General features: G+C 44.4%; 2 protein-coding genes across 3 annotated transcripts in view; one reads left to right on the forward strand and one right to left on the reverse strand.

Moving 5' to 3' along the window:
- WWP1 (WW domain containing E3 ubiquitin protein ligase 1) overlaps positions 1 to 21,189 on the forward strand; it is a 186,437-nt gene extending 165,248 nt beyond the window's left edge. The window contains exon 24 of the mRNA XM_050940711.1: positions 20,803 to 21,189. Within this exon, the coding sequence (XP_050796668.1) occupies positions 20,803 to 20,902 (100 nt within the window). The 3' untranslated portion in view covers positions 20,903 to 21,189. The remainder of the gene's footprint in view (positions 1 to 20,802) is intronic.
- The window catches only part of RMDN1 (regulator of microtubule dynamics 1), a 68,807-nt gene that overhangs the window by 5,517 nt on the left and 38,649 nt on the right, over positions 1 to 24,641 (reverse strand). The window lies entirely within an intron of this gene.

Genomic DNA, 24,641 nt, shown 5'->3' on the forward strand with positions numbered 1-24,641 from the left:
ACCCTTGGGCATATCATCAGGGCCAAGGTACACATGCCAGGCCCATTGCGCTCTGCCACATCAGAACACCGGGTGCCGGAAGCCACTATTAGCTGCCCTCCCTCTGTTTCGGAGGAAGTGTCGGTCCAGCCACAGGACTCCCAGATCCCAAGGGAGACAGAGGCTGTCCACCAAGAGGAGCCCTCGACTGACCCGCTTGTCCCGGGTCTCTCCTCATCCTCCTCCCCTGATGAGGCGGTAGCCGGAACGTTGTCGGTAGGCCCTCTACCAATCGACCTGAGGGCCCACCAGGATCTCCTCAGGCGTGTTGCACAGAACATGAACTTGCAAGTCGAGGAGGTCCCGGAGGTAAAGGACCCAGTGGTGGACATCTTAACATTGGATGCCCCCACAAGAGTGGCCCTCCCCTTTATACGGACGATCCAGGCCAATGCCAACACAATCTGGCAGTCTCTGGTCTCTGTCCCACCTGCTGCCCAGGGAGTGGAACGCAAATATATGGTGCCCTCCAGGGCTACGAATATTTATACGTCCATCACCCTCCTTGCTCCCTCGTTGTCCAGTTGGTCAACGAGAGGGAACGCCATGGCCAGCACGCCCCAGCCCCGAAATCAAAAGACGCAAGGCGCATGGACTTATTGGAGCGCAAAGTCTATTCCGCAGGGGCGCTCTGACTCCGCGTGGCTAATCAACAAGCCCTCCTTAGCCGCTATAATTACAATACCTGGGCGGCGGCGGACAAATTCAAGGAGTTGTTCGGCAGGACTCCCGACAGGAATTTGCGGCCATCCTGGACGAGGGAAAAAAGGTGGCTAGAACTTCCCTGGACGTCGCGGACTCAGCAGCCAGGACCCTAGCCTCCGGGGTGACTATGAGGCGTATCTCATGGCTGCAAGTCTCAGGCCTTCCCCCGGAGCCCAACATACAATCCAGGACCTCCCCTTTGAAGGGCAAGGCCTATTCTCAGACAAGACAGAACCTAGGCTGCAAAGCCTAAAAGACAACAGGGTCATTATGCGCTTGCTGGGCATGCATACGCCAGTGACTCAGCGCAGGCCGTTCCGCCCCCAGCCACACTGCTCTTACCCTCAGCCCAGACAGAGACAGGACTTTGCTAGAAGGCAAGGTAGAACCAGTCGCCAGAGGCAGTCAGGCAACCAAGGGGGCCAGAACCAAGGTCCCTCCAAACCTTCCACAGGGCTGAAATCCTCCTTTTGAAGGTGTGCCCGAAGGCATCATACCAGTATCGTCAAACGATCCATTCCCTCCTTTCTCCAACCGCCTCTCCCTTTTCCTCTCTGCTTGGTCCCGGCTAACGTCAGATTGCTGGGTCTTACGCATGCTGGAATTTAGGTACCACCTCCAATTTATTTCATGCCCCTCCTTCCACTCCCCTTCCTCGTCCCTCTTCAGGGACCTCTCTCACGAGCAACTCCTCCTCCAGGAGGTGCAGACGCTCCTCACCAGAGGAGCCATAGAGGAGGTACTGGAACACGAATGGGGCATGGGGTTTTACTCCTGCTACTTCCTAATCCCCAAGGCAAAAGGGGGTCTCAGACCTATCCTGGACCTGCGGGAACTCAACAGATACATGATGAAGTTCCGTGTGGTATCCCTGGGGACCATCATCCTGTCCCTGGAGACTGGTATGCCGCCCTCGACATGAAAGATGCATATTTTCACATAGCCATCTAACCACCTCACAGGAGGTTCCTCCAGTTCGTAGTCAACCACCAACATTTCCAGTTCGCGGTCCTACCGTTCGGCCTCTCTACAGCCCCAAGAGTATTTACGAAATGCATGGCTATAGTCGCCACCCACCTCCGCCATCGTTGGGTACATGTTTTTCCGTATCTAGATGACTGGCTCATCTGAGGGACCTCCGAAGCACAAGTGATCCATCATGTCGGCATTGTCAAGGACCTTTCCTACACCTAGGCCTAATGATCAATGCAGAAAAATCCACTTTGATTCCCACTCAGAGGATAGACTTCATTGGCGCCACCCTGGACTCCAACCTTGCCAGGGCCTGCTTACCGCTGCCCCGGTTCCAGGCAATGGTGGCCATCATCCAGAGTCTGCAAGCTGCTCCGTTGACTTCGGTTCGCACTTGCGTCGGTCTCCTGGGTCACATGGCGGCCTGCACTTTTGTGACGAAATACGCCAGACTGCGCCTCCGTCCCCTCCAATCGTGGTTCAGCTCAGTGTACCGACCAGCCAGGGATGCCATAGACTTGATCGTCACCATTCCCCCGAGCATCCTAGGCTCCTTCGAATGGTGGCTGACGCCTCCCTGGTGTGTGCAGGGCTGCCGTTCCATCCGCCCCAGCCCTCTGCGTCCCTGACAACGGACGCATCATCTCTCGGCTGGGGTGCTCACCTCGGACATCTACGCACTCAAGGCCTTTGATCATCTCAGGAACTGGCCTTGCACATCAGTGTCCGGGAGCTGAGAGCAGTCCGCCTTGTTTGCCAGGCGTTCCAACAGCACTTGCAAGGCCATTGTGTGTCGATATTCACCGACAACATGACAGCCATGTACTATATAAACAAACAGGGCGGGACAAGGTCCTCGACCCTTTGCCAGGAGGCCTTACGACTCTGGGACCTTTGTGTAGCCCACTCTATAGACCTCATAGCGTCCTTTCTCCATGGGGTTCGGAACACTCTAGCGGATCACCTCTGCAGAGCCTTCCTTTCTCACGAGTGGTCGCTTCACCCGGACGTTATTCTTTCGGTCTTCCGGAAGTGGGGATTTCCCCGTGTAGACCTCTTTGCGTCCGCGAGAACAGGAAATGCCAGATGTTCTGTTCCTTTCAAGGCCTCTCACAGGGTTCGATAGCGAACGCTTTCCTCATACCGTGGACGACTCACCTGCTATAGGCCTTTCCACCGTTCCTGTTCATCCACAAGGTTCTGCTGAAAGTACACAGAGACAGAGCCCGCTTGATCATGGTTGCTCCAGCGTGGCCCAGGCAGCACTGGTACACCATGTTGCTAGACCTGTCAATAGCCGACCCTATCCCACTACCTCTGCACCTGGACCTGATAACTCAGGACCATGGCAAACTGCATCACCCAGACCTACAGTCCCTCCATCTCACGGCATGGCTCCTGAGTGGTTGACCCAGTCTGAGTTGCATTGCTCTGCCCCAGTGCAACAAGTACTCCTGGGTAGCAGAAAACCTTCTACTAGAGCAACGTATCTGGCCAAGTGGAAGCGTTTCACATGCTGATGTGCAGAGCACAACGTTCTTCCCACCGAGGTCCCCATATCCACCATCTTGGACTATCTCTGGTCCCTTAAACAACAGGGCCTAGCAGTATCATCTGTGAGGGTGCACTTGGCGGCCATCTCTACCTTCCACCCAGGGGAGAATGGCCGCTCCATGTTTTCACATCCTGTGGTATCTCGATTCCTCAAGGGCTTGGAGCGCCTATACCCCTAGGTACGCCGCTCCACTCCAACCTGGGACCTCAATCTGGTTCTTACCAGACTTATGTTGGCCCCATTCGAGCCATTAGCAACTTGCTCCCTTCTCTACCTGTCCTGGAAAACCGCTTTCCTTGTAGCCATCACATCGGCAAGACGAGTTTCTGAGCTCCAGGCTCTCATGGCGGACCCTCCATATACTGTCTTCCACAAGGAAAAGGTGCAGTTGCGACCACACCCAGCCTTTCTCCCCAAAGTGGTATCGGCCTTCCATGTTAACCAGGAGATCTTCCTTCCGGTCTTCTTCCCGAAGCCACATTCATCGCGCAGGGAGCAACAGCTGCACTCCCTGGACGTCCATAGAGCGCTCGCTTTTATATCGAGTGGACAAAGCCCTTCTGCAGAACCCCCCAACTCTTCATCGCAGAGTGTATGAAGGGCCTTCCTGTTTCCTCACAGAGGATTTCATCCTGGGTAACATCGTGCATCCGCACCTGTTACGACTTGGCTCACGCTCCATTGAGCCACCTCACTGCACGCTCTACCAGGGCTCAAGTCTCATCTGCTGCCTTCCTGGCACACATGCCCATCCACGAGATGTCACGCAGCTACCTGGTCCTCGGTGCATACCTTCGCCTCTCATTATGCCCTGGTTCAGCAGTCCAGAGATGACGCAGCCTTTGGCTCTGCAGTATTACACTCTGCGACATCTCACTCTGACCCCACTGCCTAGGTAAGGCTTGGGAATCACCTAACTGGAATGGATATGAGGAAGCACTTGAAGAAGAAAAGACGGTTACTCACCTTTGTAACTGTTGTTCTTCGAGATGTGTTGCTCATATCCATTCCAAACCTGCCCTCCTTCCCCACTGTCGGAGTAACCAGCAAGAAGGAACTGAGGAGCGGTCGGGTCGGCAGGAGTATATATCCGGTGCCACTCCAGGGGGCGACCCAGCCGACCCACCGGGGGTTGCTAGGGTAAAAATCTTCCGAAGAACGTGCACGTGGTGCGCGCACACCTAACTGGAATGGATATGAGCAACACATCTCGAAGAACAACAGTTACGAAGGTGAGTAACTGTCTTTTCATTACTTGTCCCCTCAGGACTAGCTCCACCTTTATCCCCGGAAACCCGACGCTCCTCAGTGTTGAGATCATGATCTTCCTCCTCCCACTCTCCATCACTTGGGTCACATCGGGGGCCGTTTTATGGAGCATCATGGATATCAAAATTGTCACTCATCTTGCAGTCAGGACGGGGAGCCCTGGCCTGGTGCCTACTATTCACCAATGCTGTCCTTATGCCCAGGGGCCTCCATGGAATCTGTCACAGAGTTTGCACTCTTCTTCTTGTTCTAAGGTGAGATCACCAGGCAGGTCAGTGGTGGGGACTGATGATCCACCGCAGACTAAGGCACCAGTGAGTCTTCTTCCTGGCGCTGATGGACTTGTCCTTTCCACTTCCAACTGTTGAGGAGCAGGATTTGGCTCTGGCACAATTAACCACCTCTTCATCATCCTCAGACGATTCAGCAGTGCCTGGTTCTTCCTCCTTCAGTGCCTGAGGATTTCAAGGCCTACCAGGACCTGTTGCAACATGTCCGTGGACATTCAGACAGTTTCTGAAGGAGAATATCCATAAGTTATTGGATATCCTGCAGCTGTCAGCTCCTTGGAGAATGTCCCTTCCTATTAATGATGCGCTCCTAGAGCTTTCAAAGGTTCTTTGTAGCATTTTGGCCTCAGTACTGCATACTGCGAAGCTGTGGCGGAAACTCTGTTTTGTCCTGATGCAGGGACTTGAAGGCTTTTACTCCAGTCTGGTCCCAAATTTTGTGATTGTAATTATGGTGAATGATAGAGACCAGCAGGGCAAATTTAAGTCCACACCTAAGGGCAAGGACTCTAAAATGATGGACTTAGTGGTTAGGAAGATCTACACCACCTCCTCCCTGAAAATGCAGATTACAAACAGCAAGCATTGTCCAATATACAACCTTGTAAATTGGACGATGGTGTTTTAAGTTTGCTGACCAACTGCCCAACACCAGCAGAAAGGTATTTCGGACATCCATCACAGAGGGCAGCTTGGTGGTCAAGACATTGTTGCAATCTGCACAAGACATCATAGATGCTTCGGTCAGAGTTATGGCCTCTATGGTGACCATGAAGAAGGTGCCCTGATGGCAGAATTCAGGCACTGCTCCTGATGTGCACCATACTATTGAGGATTTGCCCTTTGAAGGCTGGATGCTATTTTCGGACAATGCAGCCGAGACTCTGCATTTCTTCAAGAATTCTAGGTTGCCTTACATTCCTTGGGAGTGTATATATTGGGAATGCAAAGGCACCACATGGTGGCCAATAGCAGCAGCAGTACTGTTAGCAATGCATCTTTGGACAGCCTTTTCCTCCCTCAAGTCAGCAGGAACCCAGGAAGGTGCGTAGGTCCCAGAATAGGAGGCATTTGGTTCAGTGTTTGGCCAGTCAACATGCCTTCCACAGGATCTCCTAAGTGCCCATTTTGACTCCTTTTTTCAGAGTAGTCGTCCAGTCGTCACTCCTTTTACCCCACTTCTGTTCAGGGATAGGTTGGCTGGCTTTTATGGGACTCAAACACAACCAACAGCTGCGTCTTAAGTATTATTAGTTGATGCTACGCTATCTCGTTCCTCTCCACTCCTAATTCCCTCCATCCCTCTTCAGGGACACCTCTCACGAGATAGTGCTTGAGCAGGTCCACTCTCTACTGGCTTTGGTGGAGGAAGTTCCTCCAGAACACTGGCATCAGGGTTTCTATTCCGAGTACTTTCTGATTCCCAAATCCAAAGGAGAGGTAAGACCCATTCTTGACCTTCATAGTCTCAACAAATATATCAGGTACGTGAGGTTCTGAATGGTCACGCTATCAACTGTCCTCCCCACATTGTCTCAGAATGACTGTTTTGCTGCCTTGGACCTTTAGAATGCCTGATTTCATGTGGCGATTTTGTTGAGCCACAAAACCTTCCTCCAATTCATTGTGGCGGAGTGCCATTTTCAGTACATGGTGCTGCCTTTTGGTCACTGACCTCTCCCTGATGGGCTGGGGGGCACATCTGGGGTTGCTGAAAGTTCAGGGTCTATGGTTGGAGTAGGAGGCCTCTCTGCATATTAACATACTGGAGCTTCAGGCCATCTGTGAGGCTTGCTGGGCGTTTCTGAACCACATCAGAGGTCAGTGGTTCCTGTACTTACCAACAATATCACTCTGATATATTATGTGAATAGGCCAGGGGTAACTCACTTCAGGATGCTCTGCCAAGAGGTGATCAGGGTGTGGTAGTTCTGCCTTGAGGAGAGAGTATCACTCTGATGGCTGATTATTTGTTCAGGGCCCAAAATGATCTCGCAGGAATTTTTTCCCTGAATCACGAGTGGTCCCTGAAGATGAGTGTCTTGCAGGTCATCTTTGCAGCTTGGGACATTCCGACGATCGACATGTTTGCTACAACGGACAATAGGAAATGCTGTCCTCCTCAGTCCAGACTCCCTGACCAACACCTTCCATCTCAGGTGGCAGTCGGTTCTTCTGTACCCTTTTCCTCCAATACTGATAATTCCAAAATTCATTCTCAAGCTGAAAGTGGAATGGAACAAGCTTATTCTCATTCTCTGGGCATGGCTGAGGCAGTGTTCATTCTTTGACCTTCTCATGCTATCAGTTCAGCCTCCTATATCCCTTTCTTGCCATCCAGACGTCATGTACAGTCATGGTTGCACCTTGCATCTTGCATTCAGCTCCCTGCATCTCACTGGGTGGCTGCTCTGTGGGTGAATGAGGAGGAAGTGTGTTATCAGTGGCCATTCAACAGGTACTACTCAAAAGTAGAAAGCCCTCTACCAGAATCACCTATTCTGCAAAAAGAATTGGCCTGCAGAGTTCAGCTGATGCTGACCTCTATCCAGGACATCTTGGAGTACTTGCTGCATCTTTGGTCATCAGGCCTTGCATTTAGCTCAGTGAGTGTGCTCCTAGTGGCGATTTTCAGAATTTCATCCCCCTATTCATGGAAGATCATTTTTTTTTCCAGTGTCATAGTAACAAGCTTCTTAAAAGGCTTCTTTGTCTCCATTCCCTGGTCAAAGAGCCAGTTCCTCTGTGTGAGTGGAGTAGTTGTGACTTGGCTTATGGGGATGCAATTTGTCCACATCTTTTCTATAGTGGGAGGCCCAAAACTGGATTCAGTATTCCAGATGTGGTCTCACCAGTGCCGAATAGAGGGGAATAATCACTTTCCTCCATCTGCTGGCAATGCTCCTACTAATGCAGCCAAATATGCCATTTGCCTTCTTGGCAACAAGGGCACACTGTTGATTCATATCCAGCTTCTTGTCCACTGTAATCCCCAGGTCCTCTTCTGCAGAGGTGCCACTTAGCCAGTCAGTCTCCTTCCTGTAGTAGCGCATGGGATTCTTCCATCCTAAGTGCAGGACTGTGCACTTATCCTTGTGAACCTCATCAGATTTCTTTTGGCCCAATCCTCTAATTTGTCTCGGTCCCCCTGTATCCTATCCCTATCCTCCAGCATATCTACCTCTCCCCCAGTTTAGTGTCATCTGAGAACTTGCTGAGGGAACAATCCATCCCATCATTCAGATCCTTAATGAAGATGTTGAACAAAACCAGCCCCAGGACAGACCTCTGGGGCACTCCGCTTGATACTGGCTACCATCTAGACATGGAGCAGTTGTTCACTACCCATTGAACCTGACGATCTAGCCAGCTTTCTATCAGAGGGGTAGCCGTGTTCGTCTGGATCTGTAAAAAGTGACAGAGTCCTGTGGCACCTTATAGACTAAGAGACGTATTGGAGCATAAGTTTTCATGGGTGAATACCATTTGTCAGATGCACGTGGTGCAAATTTCCAGAGGTAGGTATAAATATGCAGGCAAGAATCAGTCTAGAGATAATGAGGTTAGTTCAGTCAGGGAGGATGAGGTCCTCTTCTAGCAGTTGAGGTGTAAACACCAAGGGAGGAGAAACTGCTTTTGTAGTTGGCTTGCCATTCACAGTCTTTGTTTAATCCTGAGCTGATGGTGTCAAATTTGCAAATAAACTGCTGAACTTCAGTTCCTTTTTGGAGTCTGGTCCTGACCCAGCATGGCTACCTTTAAATCTGCTATCTGTGTACCCAGAAGCCTCCTGCTGCAAGAGAAGCCCAAGAAAGAAACCAACAGAACTCCACTGGCCATCACCTACAGTCCTCAGCTAAAACCTCTCCAACACATCATCAGTGATCTACAACCCATCCTGGACGATGATCCCTCGCTTTCACAGGCCTTGGGAGGCAGGCCAGATAACCCGCCAACCTTAAGCATATTCTCACCAGCAACCCCATACTGCGCCATAGTAACTAACTCAGGAACCAATCCATGCAACAAACCTCGATGCCAACTCTGCCCACATATTTACACCAGCGACACCATCACAGGACCTAACCAGATCAGCCACACCATCACCGGTTCATTCACCTGCACATCCACCAATGTAATATACGCCATCATGTGCCAGCAATGCCCCTCTGCTATGTACATCAGCCAAACTGGACAATCTCTACATAAAAGGATAAATAGACACAAGTCAGATATTAGGAATGGCAGTATACAAAAACCTGTAGCAGAACAGTTCAACCTCCCTGGACATACAATAGCAGATTTAAAGGTATCCATTCTGCAGCAAAAAAACTTCACGACCACATGCGTCTGACGAAGTGGGTATTCACCCACGAAAGCTTATGCTCCAGTACGTCTGTTAGTCTATAAGGTGCCACAGGACTCTGTCACTTTTAGCCAGCTTTCTATCCCCCTTATAGTCCATTCAGCCAATCCATACTTTTTTACTTGCTGGCAAGAATACTGTGGGAGACTGTATCAGCAGCTTTGCTAAAGTCAAGATATCATGTTCACCGCTTTCCCCGTATCCACAGAGCCAGTTATCTTCTTAAAAGGCAATCAGGTTGGTCAGGCATGACTTGCCGTTGGTGAATCCATGTTGACTTTTCCTGATCACCTTCCTCTCCTCCAAGTGCTTCAGTATAGATTCCTTGAGAACCAGCTCCATGATTTTTCCAGGAACTGAGGTGAGGCTGACTGATCTGTAGTTCCCCGGCTTCTCCTTCTTTCCATTTTTAAAGATGGGCACTATATTTGACTTTTTCCCATCGTCCAGGACCTCCACCAATAGTCATATGTTTTCAAAGATAATGGCCACTGGCTCTGCAATCACATCATCTAACTCCCTCAGCTGCATTAGATCCAGCCCCATGGACTTGTGCATGTCCAGCTTTTCTAAATAGTCCTTAACCTGTCATTTCACCACTGAGTGCTGCTCATCTCCTCCCCATACTGTGCTGTCCAGTGGAGCAGTCTGGGAGCTGACCTTGTCTGTGAAGACTGAGGCAAAAAAAGTATTGAGTACTTCAGCTTTTTCTACATCATGTCCCTAGGTTGCCTCCCCCATTCAGTAAGAGTCCCACACTTTCCCTGACCACCTTCTTGTTACTAACATACCTGAACACTATAAGCTTTGTTGTGGAAAAATGACCACATGGTTGATTTTGGATCAGTCAGCCTGAGGCTCCTTTATTTCATACAAGCATATATGCAGGGAGAGTCAGCATGGCCCCACGCAAGAGGCAAACTGCTCTGCCTTCCATAAATTTCTAGCCAGCTTATAAAGGTTAAAACCACAGACAAATTATGCATACCTCCGTATTAATTACCTTATTTGTAATACATTGCAAAATTAATATATAACAAAAGCAAAAACAAGTGTCTCACCCACTAGGCCTCCCCTATTACTCACTGTCTGTTCTTTTGTGGTCAGTAACCTTTCTAACACAACTATTGTGGTTATATATTTCATAAGCCTGGCCATTGCAACTTATGCTACTTGGGGACTTTATCACTCTACCCCTTATGCCCTTTATACACACAAAGCCATTGTTCCGTTTTGGGAACTTTCCACTGTGACTCCTTTTACCTCTTGACACACACAAGCAACTTTCCTTCATTCTTTCATCACTCTGTCCCCCTCCTCTCTTCCCCTTATACACAGAGACAAGCTGAACCAAAGTTCAACGCAGCCTAGAAACAAGCTTATCCAAAGTTTAGGCCTAAAAGCCTGGCCAAAGTTGTTAGCCCACCATATTTTCCCTCACAGCTTCCATTGAATTTAGTGATAGTATTATGTGCTGAACAGCTCACAGCATTGAGCCCCCAGTGAGTGTACTCTTCAGAGCACTTAACAAACAAGAACTAATAAAGCCTTATGGAGGCCTATGAGGTAAGTAAAGGGTAGAGAAGCATTGGATTAGAATGCAGGAGTTCTTGGTTCTGTGTTCAGACCAAGCCTTTTGTCTCCTTCATTGTGCAGATGTCTTTCATCTAGAGTACATAATCATTAAAAGTTAGTACAGTGCATCTATAATGATATGATGAAACAGTAGTCAAATGTTTGTTTATTTTCCAGGTTATGCTCTGTGGCATGCAAGAGGTTGATTTAGCAGATTGGCAAAGGAACACCGTTTATCGTCATTATACAAGAACTAGCAAGCAGATTGTGTGGTTCTGGCAGGTATGATGCTCATAAAATTTTATTTTCCTGTTCTCTCTTAGACAGAAGCCATAGAAACAGCTATATTTTGTTCAAACCTGTTCAAAACTCTTTCCTTTTTTATTATTGTTAGAAAAGGAATAAATATTTTCAGAGACTTTCTTGGTATGCTATTCTAATGTATTAATCTCTGTTTTAGACTATTTTACTTCTGGTATGTGCATGAGTTTTTTTTTTTAAATCTCTCATAATTTCTGTCCGATTCTCTACTTTAGATAGTAGTTTTATGGCTGGGATGAAGGAACATAAGCTGTGTCCAGGCTTCCAGTTCCTCCCCCTCCCAACCATCCCTCAGTATTGAAAGAGGGACTACTAGTTACTTTTATAAATTGTTTGGGGAATTATCCATATAGCTTTTTGGGGTTAATAGTTTGTTCTTATTTTCTGTATTATATGTTACTTTTTAGGTTTTATTGTTACACTGTAGTAAAAACTGAAGATCTTGTATGTTTAGTATTAGTTAACATTAGTCTTCATTAAATGTCTGCATTTAACAGGCCAATGTATCTGACAGTTACTTCTCATGTTAAGAATAGGATAAACTGTGTTGGTTTTTTTAGATTGTGGTAACTGTTGAAAAATATTGACATTTTTAATCCATGACTGCTGTAAAGTTATGTTCAGGTTTGTGTCTGTCTTAGATTGTGAAGAAAAGAGAAAATATCTTATAGTCTCCAAAAATTTACCCAGAATCACCCAGAAAATTAAAAACAGCGGTCACAGTCAATACATTTTCTACTGTGTTATATATCATGTTGGCTTAGTGATCTGCTTAAGAATGCTATATTAAGCCAGCAAGAAAAGTCAGACATCCCCAATCCTTTAAGACTGATTTGAAATATTTAGAGTGATCCAAGGGCCAGTGGTTCATCTGCTACAAATCTGTGAATTTACAAGAAACTAAGTATTGAAAGATTCCTAGCAAATGGTGAAATAACTGAATAGTGTTTCAACATTTACAGAGCACTGATATCTTTCAGTTGCACATGTCTCTAAGAAAGTCAAGATTAAAGTAATACCTATGCCATCTGACTCTCACAAGAAAAAAAGTACTTTTACTTTATCCCCCTCCTAAGTCATAAAGGCTTCTTAGCTTGGATTCTCCAGTCTACTAAGGCCACTTTGTATCATGTAAGCCTTAAAGTGACCACAGATGGCCAGCAGAGAATTCTCCTTCTGCCGGGGAACTTTCCATTGGGAGGAAAGGTGGTGGAAGTGCTTCCACCATCTTCTACACCAGCTATACCCCATCTTTCCTTCTCTGGTTATAATAGGTGATAGGAAGCATGTTGGGACATTCTGTGGACATAGGAGAGGGGGAAGGGGCATGGTGGACTGAAGCTCCACTACACCTGATCCTTCATTGTTGTGACAATTCTAAGGGACCGTATGCCAGTAGTGTCAGAGAAAGCTTCTGCTGTGGAGATCTAACTTGTTAGAGATTGGTGGGTAAAGATTATGTAGGTGCAACTGCATCATTGCAACCCACCTCTTGACTGCAGTTGAGCTTCGTGCAGGCAGAGTGGAGAATTTTCACCATTATGATTTAGACTTTGACAAGTAGCCCAGTCTAGGATGATCTATAAACTACGTTTAGTTAATGTGGCCTTCAGCACTACACGTTCAGTGTTTTCACAGTAGAAGCCTTCATAGCTCCAATAGGAATGGGGGAAGATGTATTGAGTTCTCCCTTGGCAAGACAGGTAAGGAATCTTCTGTCTTTGGACCCTGAGGAGAGAGACCTGTTGGCCTGGACTTCGCAGGCTAGTGTTGGAAAAGGGGAGTATGGGGGCTATATTTCAGGAGTGGGGGTAAAGCTGTTGAACAAGAGGAAAAAATGGTCAGTGAAAAAATAAGAAGTTGGGGTAAAAGGAGAGGCAATTCTGATGGGGAAGTTGATGGTGGGGAGAAAAATAAAAAGCAAGATTAGAAAAGTAAAAATGTCTGTAAAAGAGGGTGAAGATGAAGTAAAAATGATTGTTATGGGGAGGGGAATCTAAAGAAATAAAAAATTAAGTTATAACACTAAGACAAGGAAGGCTAGATCAAAATACAGAAGGAAAGGAAGAAAAGTGAAATATAAGAATAGAGAATGAAGGAAAAACAAAACCAAATAGTAAGCTCATTATTTTATTGAACATTTGTAGATAAAAGGTTATGATAAGTATTATGTAAAACACATTCTGTTCATGGCTTTCCTACTTTGGAATTAATGGCCTTGTGATCATGGCCTCGTGACTCAGGAGGTACACCCATTAACAACTGAAATTCTTAGCCTCTGCTTTTTACATTCTCATCCATCAGAGAAGGGACTCTGGGATCATTTGCTAGACTCAGAAGCTCCCAGGCTTTGCTCAGGATGGTAACTCATGCAAAGGGAACCCAAGAGATGAAGACTGTGCCTTAGCTGCAAAGAAGGCATAATGCCCTCTGTAGCAGGATCATCTTCACTGTTGGGAGAGCAGGCAACCATCAAATTTGCAGTCCTCACTGTGTCACCAGGGAGGATGATCAGCTGATGTAGGAAGCAGTGCTGAGGGTGGAGTCCAACCTCCCAAGTCACATGCACGTAAAGGATGCAGGGGAACCCTTTTTTGGACTCTAGCTGGACTCTTGTGAAAGAGGCTGCTCACCTGAGCATATGAAGAGGAATACCATTGGCTTCTTGCCACACTGTCCACAACTCCCATTAGCATTACACACACTTCCTATCTTTGAATGATTGATTATTTTTGAAAACTCATGGAAGAGGAGAGAGATTCTGGACTGAAAGAGGGAAAATATAGTGCCAATCTATAAAAAAGGGGAGTAAGGACAACTCAAGGAATTACAAACCAGTCAGCTTAACTTCAGTACCCCGAAAGCAAATGGAGCAAATAATCAAGCAGTTGGTTTGCAGACACCTATAAGATAATAAAGTAATAATTACCATCAACATCAATTTGTCAGGAACAAATACTGTCAAACCAACCTAATAGCTTTCTTTGACAGGGTAACAAACCTTGTGGATGTGGGGAAGCAGTAGATGTGGTATATCTTGACTTTAATAAGGCTTTTGGTACTATCTCGCATGACCTTCTCATGAACACTCTAGGGAAATATAGCCTAGAAGGAGCTAGGTGGGTGCCTAACTGGTTGGAAAATCATTCCCAGAGAGTAGTTATTAGTGGTTCACAGTTAAGCTGGAAGGGTATATCAGTTGGGGTCCTGCAGGAATCAGTCCTGGGTCTGGTTCTGTTCAATATCTTTGTAAAGTGCTTTTTGAGATAGGGTTAAAATTCAAAATGATCTGGACAAACTGGAGAAATGATCTGAAGTAAATAGGATGAAATTCGATAAGGACAAATGCAAAATACCCCACTTAGGCAGGAACAATCATTTGCACACACACAAAATGGGAAATGACTGTGTAGGACAGAGTATTGCAGAAAGGGTTATAGTGGATCGCATGTTAAATGAGTCAACAGTGTAACACTATTGCAAAAGTGAATATCATTCTAGGATGTATCAGCAAGAGTGTTGTAAGCAAGACACACAATATAATTCTTCCACTCTCCTGGACTTTGATAAGAGTACCTGGAGTACTGTGTCCAGTTTTGGGCACCAAAATTTCAGGAAAGGTGTGGACAACTTGGAGAAAGTCCAGAGGAGAGGAACAAAAATGATTAAAGATCTGGAAAACATTTGTTCAGTCTGGAGGAGAGAAGACTGAGGGAGGACATAAGCTTTCAAGTATGTAAAAGGTTATTACAGGGAGGAGGGTGAAAAAATGTTCTCCTTAACCTCTAAGGATAGGACAAGAAGCAATGGGCTTAAATTGAAGCAAGTGAGGTTTAGGTCAGACATTAAGATAAATTTCCTAATTGTTTGGGTAGTTAAGCACTGGAACAATTGTCTAGGGAGATTGTGTAAAAACAGGTTAGACAAACACCTATCAGGCAAGGTTTCGTTATTAGTCCTGTGTTGAGTGCAAGGGACTGGACTACTGAGATCTCTTCCAGTCCTACACTCCTATAATTATTTTTCAAAGCTGGTCGTCTCCAGCATATGCATTCTCTTTATGATCTCAACACAGCTTTTGGGTAGCTCATCAAACCACTAGGGAGCTGATCTAGAAGAGCCCTCATCCAAGCTCTTTTAAGAGTCATAGAATATCAGGGTTGGAAGGGACCTCAAGAGGTCATCTAGTCTAACCCCCTGCTCAAAGCAAGACCAACCCCCAACTATTTTTTTTTGGATCCCTCAAGGATTGAACTTACAACCTTGGGTTTAGTAGGCCAATGCTCAAACCATTGAGCTATCCCGCCCTCCAATAGTAGAACTTTTAAAGTCTGAGAGAGCGGAACCTTGAAGGAAGAGTGAGGCTTCTCAGCAATGCTATGGTGGGAGAATGCCTCTCTGAGAGTGGGCTCCTCTTTCTGCTGCAGATTATGCAGTTTTGTATTAAGCACTCTAGCACCCTTCAATACCAGACTCTTCTGACAACAAAAAGAAAAAGTCTCCAAAGACATGGCTCTTCAAAAGCAAGGAAGAACAAGGCATTCTTTCCTGTCCATCAGGACATTAATGAAATTTGTTGACAGAAATATTGGGATCAGACAGATACCAAAATCACCCTTCCTTAAGTCATGCATAAGACTAAAATATAACTTATAAAGGAACACCATGAATCTTGGAGTCTTGCTTCATATTGCCCCGCTATACCTTTGCCTAGCAGCAGTGGGACAGCAGTATCCTTTTGGATCCAAGCGGAAGAAAGCTATAGAAATAATTTAAGAAAATAAATTGTTGTTACTAATTAACTAAATTAATAAATGATTCTCTTAAAAAAGGTAGTATGGGGAAATAAAGTGTTAGATGTACTGCCCACAGCCTTGCTCACTGCACTAGCGTGACCAGGGACAGCTGCCAGTGAACCTGGTGCTTGCCCTAATGGGCGGGGCTGGAGGTGGAGTTAGGGGCGGTACAGCCACACTGGAGGAACTGCTGGCACTGGTGCTGACTCCTTGGGGTTGCTTTCGCCACTGCGGTTCCCAGTAGAGCCTGCAGCTCCGCATATACCAATTTATTTCCGCAGATATAAATTTTCTATCCGTGCAGAGCTCTATTGAGCACCGCTGTGCACTTATCAGAGAGGTGACAGTAAACCATCCCCCTGCATGGGCACGGATGAGGCTCTGATACCACCTGCAGATACCTAGGTCCCTCCTGATGCAAATGACGCTCCTCAAGAACAGGAGCCCCCACAGGACCCTCTGGTTCATGGCCTCTCCTCTTCCTCCTCGCCAGACAAGGCGGTGGCGGGAACATCCTCCTCAGGCCCTCCGCCATTTGATCTAAGGGCCCATCAAGACCTCTTGAGACGAGTGGCTCAGAATATGAACTTACAGGTGGAGGAGGTCCCTGAAATAAGGACCTTGTAGTGGATATCCTTTCGGCTGACGCACCTACTAGAGTGGCTCTCCCATTTATCCGCACCATACAGGCAAATGCGGACACCATTTGGCAATCCCCAGCCTCAATTACCCCCACAGCCAGGGAAGTAGAGAGAAAATACATGGTCCCCTCAAAGGAGTATGAATATCTCTACACTCACCAACCTCTTTGCTTTCTAGTAGTGCAATCGGTAAACGAAAGGGAGCGTCATGGCCAGCAAGCCCCTGCTCCTAAGTCGAAGGAGGCTAGGCGCATGGACCTCCTAGGCCACAAAGTATATTCGGCCGGGGGCCTTCAACTTAGGGTGGCAAACCAACAAGCCCTCCTAAGTATGTATAACTTTAACATGTGGACATCCTTGGGGAAGTTTACAGAGCTTCTTCCCCAGAAGTCCCGTCAAGAATTTACGGCCTTACTTGAGGAGGGTAAAAAGGTGGCAAGAACCTCCCTCCAAGCCTCTCTGCATGCAGCAGACTCTGCAGCCAGAACTCTAGCATCAGGAGTGACGATGAGGCGTTATCTCCTGGCTCCAGGTATCAGGCCTTCCTCCTGAATTACAACAAACTATTCAGGACTCGCCCTTTGAACGCCAGGGTCTTTTCTCAGACAAGACTGACCCCAGATTGCAAAGTCTGAAGGACAATTGCGTCACAATGCGCTCGCTGGGTACACACCTCTAGGGCAGATACGGCCTTGGTGGGACTGCAGTTCTGCAAACAGTTTTAGATGAGACTTTGAAGTAAGAAAGGTTACTTATCGTGTACAGTAACTGGAATTCTTCAAGATGTTTGTCACTGTAGTGTTACACTGCCTACCTTTCTTCCCCTCCATTTTGGAGTCTTGACTTGGTGATAGAGAAGGAACTGTTGATGGTAGTTTGCCGAACACTGTGCTATATGCAGGGCATCAGGATAGCTAGGGCATATAAGTGGATCAAACAGGCACTGCTACCGAAAGCCCCCGATCAAAGGTGCACAGGGCGTATATGCACCTGAAGTGGAGCACCCACGTCTCTAGAGTCCAGTTACTGTACATGATAAATAACCTGTCCTTTGAGATTTTTTTTTAAACACGATATACATTGATCTAATGTATTAGCCTGTCTGCTCACAGGGTGTTGCCAGCCTTCAGTGCATAGTAGTGATGTGATACCTTTGGGCCTGCAATCCAAAATCAGTGCCTTTGTGTTTGCCACCATAATCATTGTGCAAGATCGTATATAATTCACTGTGTGTTATTCTCTTCAGGTTTGTTATGGAATCGCAGCTTTCCATGTATCTTGCTCCTACATGTTTTGTATGATTTTTCTCTAGCCATATTAGCATAGTAATATTCAGTTTTGTTTTAAAGTAATTCTGAATTTCTGTTTCCTAGTTTGTAAAAGACACAGACAATGAGGTTCGCATGCGACTGCTGCAGTTTGTCACTGGTACTTGTCGGTTACCACTGGGAGGTTTTGCTGAGCTCATGGGTAAGTACAATGCCCCTGAAGTATGCTATTGTAATCTATAGGTATTATGTTTATTCTGAACAAGTGGAATCTTTTGCTTATTTCTTAATCCTACATTTCATCTAGCATTAGCATACATTAATAAAATACTACATTATTACTGGTTTAAAAACAACATTTAATTTAATCTCTCATGTTTTCTCTGATTCAGGAAGTAATGGTCCTCAGAAATTCTGCATTGAAAAAGTTTGGCAAGGAAACCTGGTTACCGAGAAGTCATACCTGGTAAGTTTTTAATATTGAAACAGTGAATAAATGTAAGCTAACTTTGTATCTGTTCTTCTTCATTAATGTAGTTTAAGACATCTGTCTTGCCACCTATGGTATACAGTAACAGTTGACTCAATTGTAAGCTAATTTTGGGTTACTTGCCCCAACCTACAATTTTTGCCCGACTACCAATCTGTTGCTTGATTTAGAATGGCTGGGCTAGTGACTTTCCCACTACTGAAAATGTCTTTTTTCCCATGTTTTTAATTTCAGTTTTGTATTCTATTTGTATTTATATTGTTTTATTTTGAATAGTTTGAGATACTTTAGAGTTGTAAGATAAAACCCCCTATTTTACATACACACACACACTCTCTCTCTCTCTCTCTGTCTCTCTCACACACAATTTTTGCTTCAAAGAGCAAGTCATTGTTTCTGCTACACAGCTAAGTTAGCATTGGAGTCAATTGACGTGATATTTCATCACAGTGTAACTTTTAAAAAATATGTGTGCAAAATGCCACGAAGACCTTTATAAAGTGATTGGAACCCCCACAAACATTCAGAACTTCAAATAGCATCCTAGAATCTGAATGCCTATCCACATGGCTCTCTTCAGTCCCCACTACCCTACTCCATGCGGACCCAGGCTCCCTGTACCTCTTATACTTCTGTGGTGGAGAGAGTGACTGTGGGCAGCCAGTAAGATTAGTTTCTTTTTCTGGCATCTTGGTGGGAGCATATACAGCTTTTTCTGTCACTTCTTGCGAGGCTCCCCCATCCTATTGTTTTTCCCTGTGTGGTGGTATTTCTTTGAATGGGTCTTTGCGGAATTTGAAGATGTTTCCTCCCTGGCTTGTGGTAGCCAACAGGGTCCCTGTAGTATAGCAGAAGAAGCAGTCTTAGTGTTGCCAGCAACAGTTTCTAACAGTCAGAGGTGAGAATTTCAGGAGAAGAAATGTTTCCAGGTGCAACTACATGGAATAGAGGAGGAAAATATGGGGCTTTCTCACTCATGCCAGAGTTATTAACAGGTCTATCAAATGAAGAAGATATCAGCTTTTCATAACAGATGTTTTAAATGGATCTATTAGAGTCCCTCTATAGTCTTCCCTTTTTCTTCTCTAAAGGTTCAAGGAAGGCTGGAAGAGTAAGGCCATAGTCTACACTGTGAAGACAATGGGGATATTATCACAGTGCTGTAACTATGCCATCATAACCCTATAATGTAGATGCAGCCTACAGCAAAAGAAGGGTTTTATCAGTTACTGTAGGAACATCACCTCCCTGAGCAATCGGTAGCTAGGCCAACAGAAGAATTCTCCTGTTGATTTAGCTGCATCTACACCAGGGGCTAGGTCGGCATAGCTATGGCACTTGGAATTTTCAGCGTAGACTAGGCCTTAGACTCATTCATTTTACTGTTCAGACTTGATTATCTTAAAATCATTCTCTTATCCATTTTTTAGTGAACTTTCTCTAACCAAAAAATGTGAGAATCCTTCACACAGTGTGCACAAGAGTTATGTAAATTTCTACTGTACAATAGGAATGGGCATATGGCTGTAATTACACATTTTCTCATGAGCTTTTCTGTATGTTATGCTATATGAAATTGGAAGCATTTGATCAAATTGTTTCTCCATTGAAAGAAAATTAGAGTGACATGAGGATTAGCTCACAGTTTAACTTCAGATATGGCAAAACGATTGAATAAAATAGTTTCTAGACACTTTTAATTCTACAATAAAGCTATGTGTATAGTTTAGCTTTCAAAGAACCCTCCTGTGACTAAATAAATCAGCCCTTTCAGGAAGAATGGTTCACGTGAGTGTATGCTGTGCTCTGAATATACTCAAAGAAACTTTCATTAACCAAACTAGAGTTGTATGCACTTGAACCACATACACTTTATGAAGATCAAGATAATTTTTGGGGAAATATAATCATTGCATCTGTAGGGGGTTTTCATCAAGTATCCAAAAGCACTTAAAAATGAATAATCCCTAGTAAAGCAGTGTGTGTAAGTGACTTGCCCAATATTACACAGTTAGGGCTGGTCTACACTACGGGGGAAAATCGATCTCAGATACGCAACTTCAGCTACTTGAGTAACGTAGCTGAAGTCAAAGTATCTAAGATCGAATTACTCACCGTCCTCACGGCGCGGGATTGATGTCCGCGGCTCCCCATGTTGACTTGGCAACTCCGTTCGGGTTGGTGTAGTTCCGGAATCGATATAAGCGCGTTCGGGGATCGATATATCGCGTCTAGATGAGACGTGATGTATCGATCCCCGAGCAATCGATTGCTACCCGCCGATAAGGCGGGTAGTGAAGACGTAGCCTTAGTGAGAGCCAAATTTCTGATTCCCATTCCTGTGTTCTGACCCATAGATCAGAGTATGTAAAACTTCTGTCTGTAACCGTTTAGTTTTGCAATATTCTTAAAAGCAAAAGTGTAATTACACAAAATATTCTAAATGGGATTTAGACAAATTTATAAAACTTTTATTTTCCTCTTCTTCCCCCATCCCCTCTTTTGTTTTGTTCAGTTTCAATCGTTTGGATCTGCCTCCATATAAAAGTTATGAACAGCTGAAAGAGAAGCTGCTCTTCGCAATTGAAGAAACAGAGGGATTTGGTCAAGAGTAGAAGTGACTTCTTGTCAAAGAGGATATATTGCATTATTAAAATGCCCAGCCAACTAAAATTGCACACTTAGTTGTATATAAGCTGTTTGTTCTGTACAGTTATGTTTCTGGAACTCCTAAAGTATAAATGTTCTCCGTTCTTCCACAGAGATATGCAAAACAGTTCAGCTATGTCTAGTTTATTTATTGCCCCTTCAAAAGACTGACCTGGAAAAAACAAACAAACCATAAATTCTGAAAGCAGCCAAATGACTTTATTTAAAAATATATTAAATATATATATAAAAAGACAGACACACACGCTCTCTTTCTCCTCCTCCCCCCTCGCTCCCCCTGTAGTGGGCTCTAGTTTTATAGAGCTATAAGTGTATGAAACATAGCAGTCATTCTAAAGGACCTGGGGATTTGCTTTATCTTGGCTTTATTATACAGAAAAATGTGCAAATTGCTCTGTTTCCTCACTTTATGCAACATCTCCAAGATTGTTTTATTGCATGGCTGTTCTAAAAGGTGTTAAAAGCTTAGGCCAAATGTATCCTAAGTATGTAGAAAAATGCTGCTGGCTTTTTGAGATGACAGAATGCCAAATTCTGTCAGTTCAGGTTTTTTTTAAATACTTACAGTAGCTGATATCCTCACTACTACATTGATGTAGCCAAGGTCATGAAAAATGCCTTGATTACTTGCACAAGAGTCATGTACAGTAAGATGAATGTGATTTAATGTTAAAAGCAATTGGTGCCACTATTCTGACTTATTGTAGGAACTGAACAGAATATTTTAATTCATGAGCAGCATTGAAATTTGTTTACATAATATCTTGGATTATTACCAAGAGGATGTTGGGTAATCTTTAAAGAATAAAAGAAAAACTCTAACACATTCTCTCTTGGTCTGGTGTCTTACAGGTTTTTTTTTTGTTTTTTGTTTTTTGTTTTTTTGTTACATCTGTGTATTTTAAAATTTCACAAGGTAAACTAATGTAATTTGAGATTTAAGAATACATAAAAGGTAATGTGAATTTTTGCTGCTTTTATGTTCATGTTCAGTTTTGGTTATGGATCTAGAGAACCCAAATGGAATGACAGTTACATAAGCTTTACACATTAAACTAATAATTTTCTATTAGTATTAAATATTTTCATCCCCTTTAAATTCATATAAAAATTCAGGTACACCTGAATTTTTATAAGTATACCTAGATCTTGTCATTCTTTTTCATAGGCAAAGTTTTGAGTTTTTTTGTTCTAAATGCACAAGAATATAAACTTTTTTTTTTCAGTATTGAGGGCATTTTCTGAACTGCAAAGATGTAACAAATTATAGAATCTTATTGATGTGAATTATATTAAATGCTACTTTTAGCAAACTGTGCTTCCTTATTATAGAGTAAGAACATTTTAAAAATTACCATTTGTACCATGCTTTCAATATTTACTGTAAATTCCATTAAATTTAACTTATACAAAATTTTGTACACACACAACTGATTTCTTAGAATGTGATTAAAACATTTCTGTAACATATCTATCGCATTGCACTGTTAAAAACATAAATGCAGAAAAATATTGCTATATCTGTTCTTGTATGTTATCAATATAGCAATTGAATTCTACCAAAATTTTATTTTTCTATATATTGGATTGTGTTATGCTTTGTTATTCAAAATGCACAATTTTCTGGGGAGCTGTTAACTTGTAAATGGCTTTGATAAAAGCTGTGATCTGATTGGCTCAATGTACTTCTATCATATATTATTTCCTACTCCTACATGCACCAGGACTTTTCATCACTTAAGTTACTCAGCCACTCTACACAAAGTAACATGAACTATTATCCTGAATTATGTGGTACATTAATAAATCAAAGGTTTGAGTTCACCTAAATTATAAGTGATTTATGTCAATTAAATTGGAGGGAGCTAAAAATTATTTCAGAGGCTGGAAAACTAAGTTTGTGTGATTTGCCTAAATGACATATAAAAGAGTTAAGTATAGTAAAGTTGAACCTTAATTATTTGCACTAATGAATGACTGTGTGACCCACTGCATATTCTGAATCTAATGAATCTGTAAGTGCAGACATCAAAAAGCAAGGACAGCACATCACAAAATGTACCTTGTTCATTATTTTGACAACTGTAGTTATCTCCCAACCCCACAACAATCTTCATCAAAGACAAGGATAAGTAATGAAGGGACAAGAGAACAAGCCTCAGCCAAGATTATACATAATAGGGATGATAAGACATCAAGGCCTCCCTTCTCTCATCCTAACATGCTCCATGATAAATTATCATTACAGTAAACAAAGTAAAAAAGGAGTAAATAAAACAAATATTGACCCTCTCCAGGAACGACAATTAAAAAATCCTTTATAATAGGAAAACATTTATCAGTAGAATAGCAGGAACTCAGGTAGCACTGATGCAATACAATCTGCAGGCAGCTTGTAAAGAATAGCTATATCACAAGCACCTTTCATTTTGCTTATAGTTCTTAACTGTACTGTGTTATGCAGTACATACCACATTGTATTGGGTAGGTGGAGGGAGATGAATTTCTCCTTTTTTTTCGTTGGGAAAGAGGAAGGGAGTGGAAGAGCCTGTGAGGGAAGAAGATAAGCTGCCAGGAGATTTCAAGCAGAGGAAAAAGGAAACAGAATGAAGCCAATACCACTTTCTCAGGAGCTGGTTGGTCCTTAGCTGCTGGTCTCTTTCTAATCCCTTTTTTCCCTTCCTGTGAAAATGTTATCAACTCTGCTTCCACCTTTCCTTATCTACCTGCAATCTCCTGTTGGTGCCTGGGTAGCTGTCGTCCTCTCACAGGTCTCTCTGCTACTTGGTGGGGTGAGGAAGAGGCTAGCGGAGCAGGAACGAAGTATCTGGGCAGCAGGACCATGACCAGCTGGGAGGGCCCAACCAGCAGTAACTGGGAGGAACTTTGTGTATGGGAGGAACTTTGTGTGTACGTAGTAAGGGAGAAGGGAGTGCATGAATAGTATTAGAATGCTTTGATTGAATTGGGGTCATCATCCCTGAAACCTCCAGCATTCTGATCAAGGACTCTCCCACACCTGGGCCCCAAATGACCAACATGTGGAATACTTCAAGTGCTTGTTCATGTCTATTCCATATTTAGGTGTGTGTGCTCACCACATGCACTGGTGCCAGAAGTTTTTCCCTTGGTGGTATCCGTAGGGGACCAGCCCTGACACCTTCTGGAGTGGTGCGCCATGCTGCGGTAGAAGGATCATTGCTGACTGCCCCAACCGTCAGTTCCTTCTTGCCGCCAGTGACAGTCCTGGAACGTCTTCTGCTTTGGCTAGCCTTTTTTGTTTTGCTCAGCGCTTCAAACTTTTCTTGTAAAAAGTTGTACATAGTTAAGTTTCCCTTAGTGTGTTAGTGTTTTAGCTGGTTGGTCCCGAATGGGACTAGCTCAGTGGTTTGAGCATTTGCCTGCTAAACCCAGGGTTGTGACTTCAATCCTTGAGGGGGCCATTTAGGGAACAGGTAAAAATCTGTCTGGGGATTGCTCCTGCTTTGAGCAGGCGGTTAGACTAGATGATCTCCTGAGGACCCTTCCACCCCTGATATTGTATGATTCTATGACTGGCATGCTCTGGTCCCCAAGCTTTAAGCCCTGCAATCACTGCAAGAAACTGGTGCCCATCAGCAATCCGCATAATAATTGTTTAAGGTGTCTTGGCGAGTCGTATATAAGTGACAAGTGCCGTATTTG

The sequence above is a fragment of the Gopherus flavomarginatus genome, chromosome 2, assembly GCF_025201925.1.
Source record: "Gopherus flavomarginatus isolate rGopFla2 chromosome 2, rGopFla2.mat.asm, whole genome shotgun sequence".
Lineage (NCBI taxonomy): Eukaryota > Metazoa > Chordata > Testudines > Testudinidae > Gopherus > Gopherus flavomarginatus.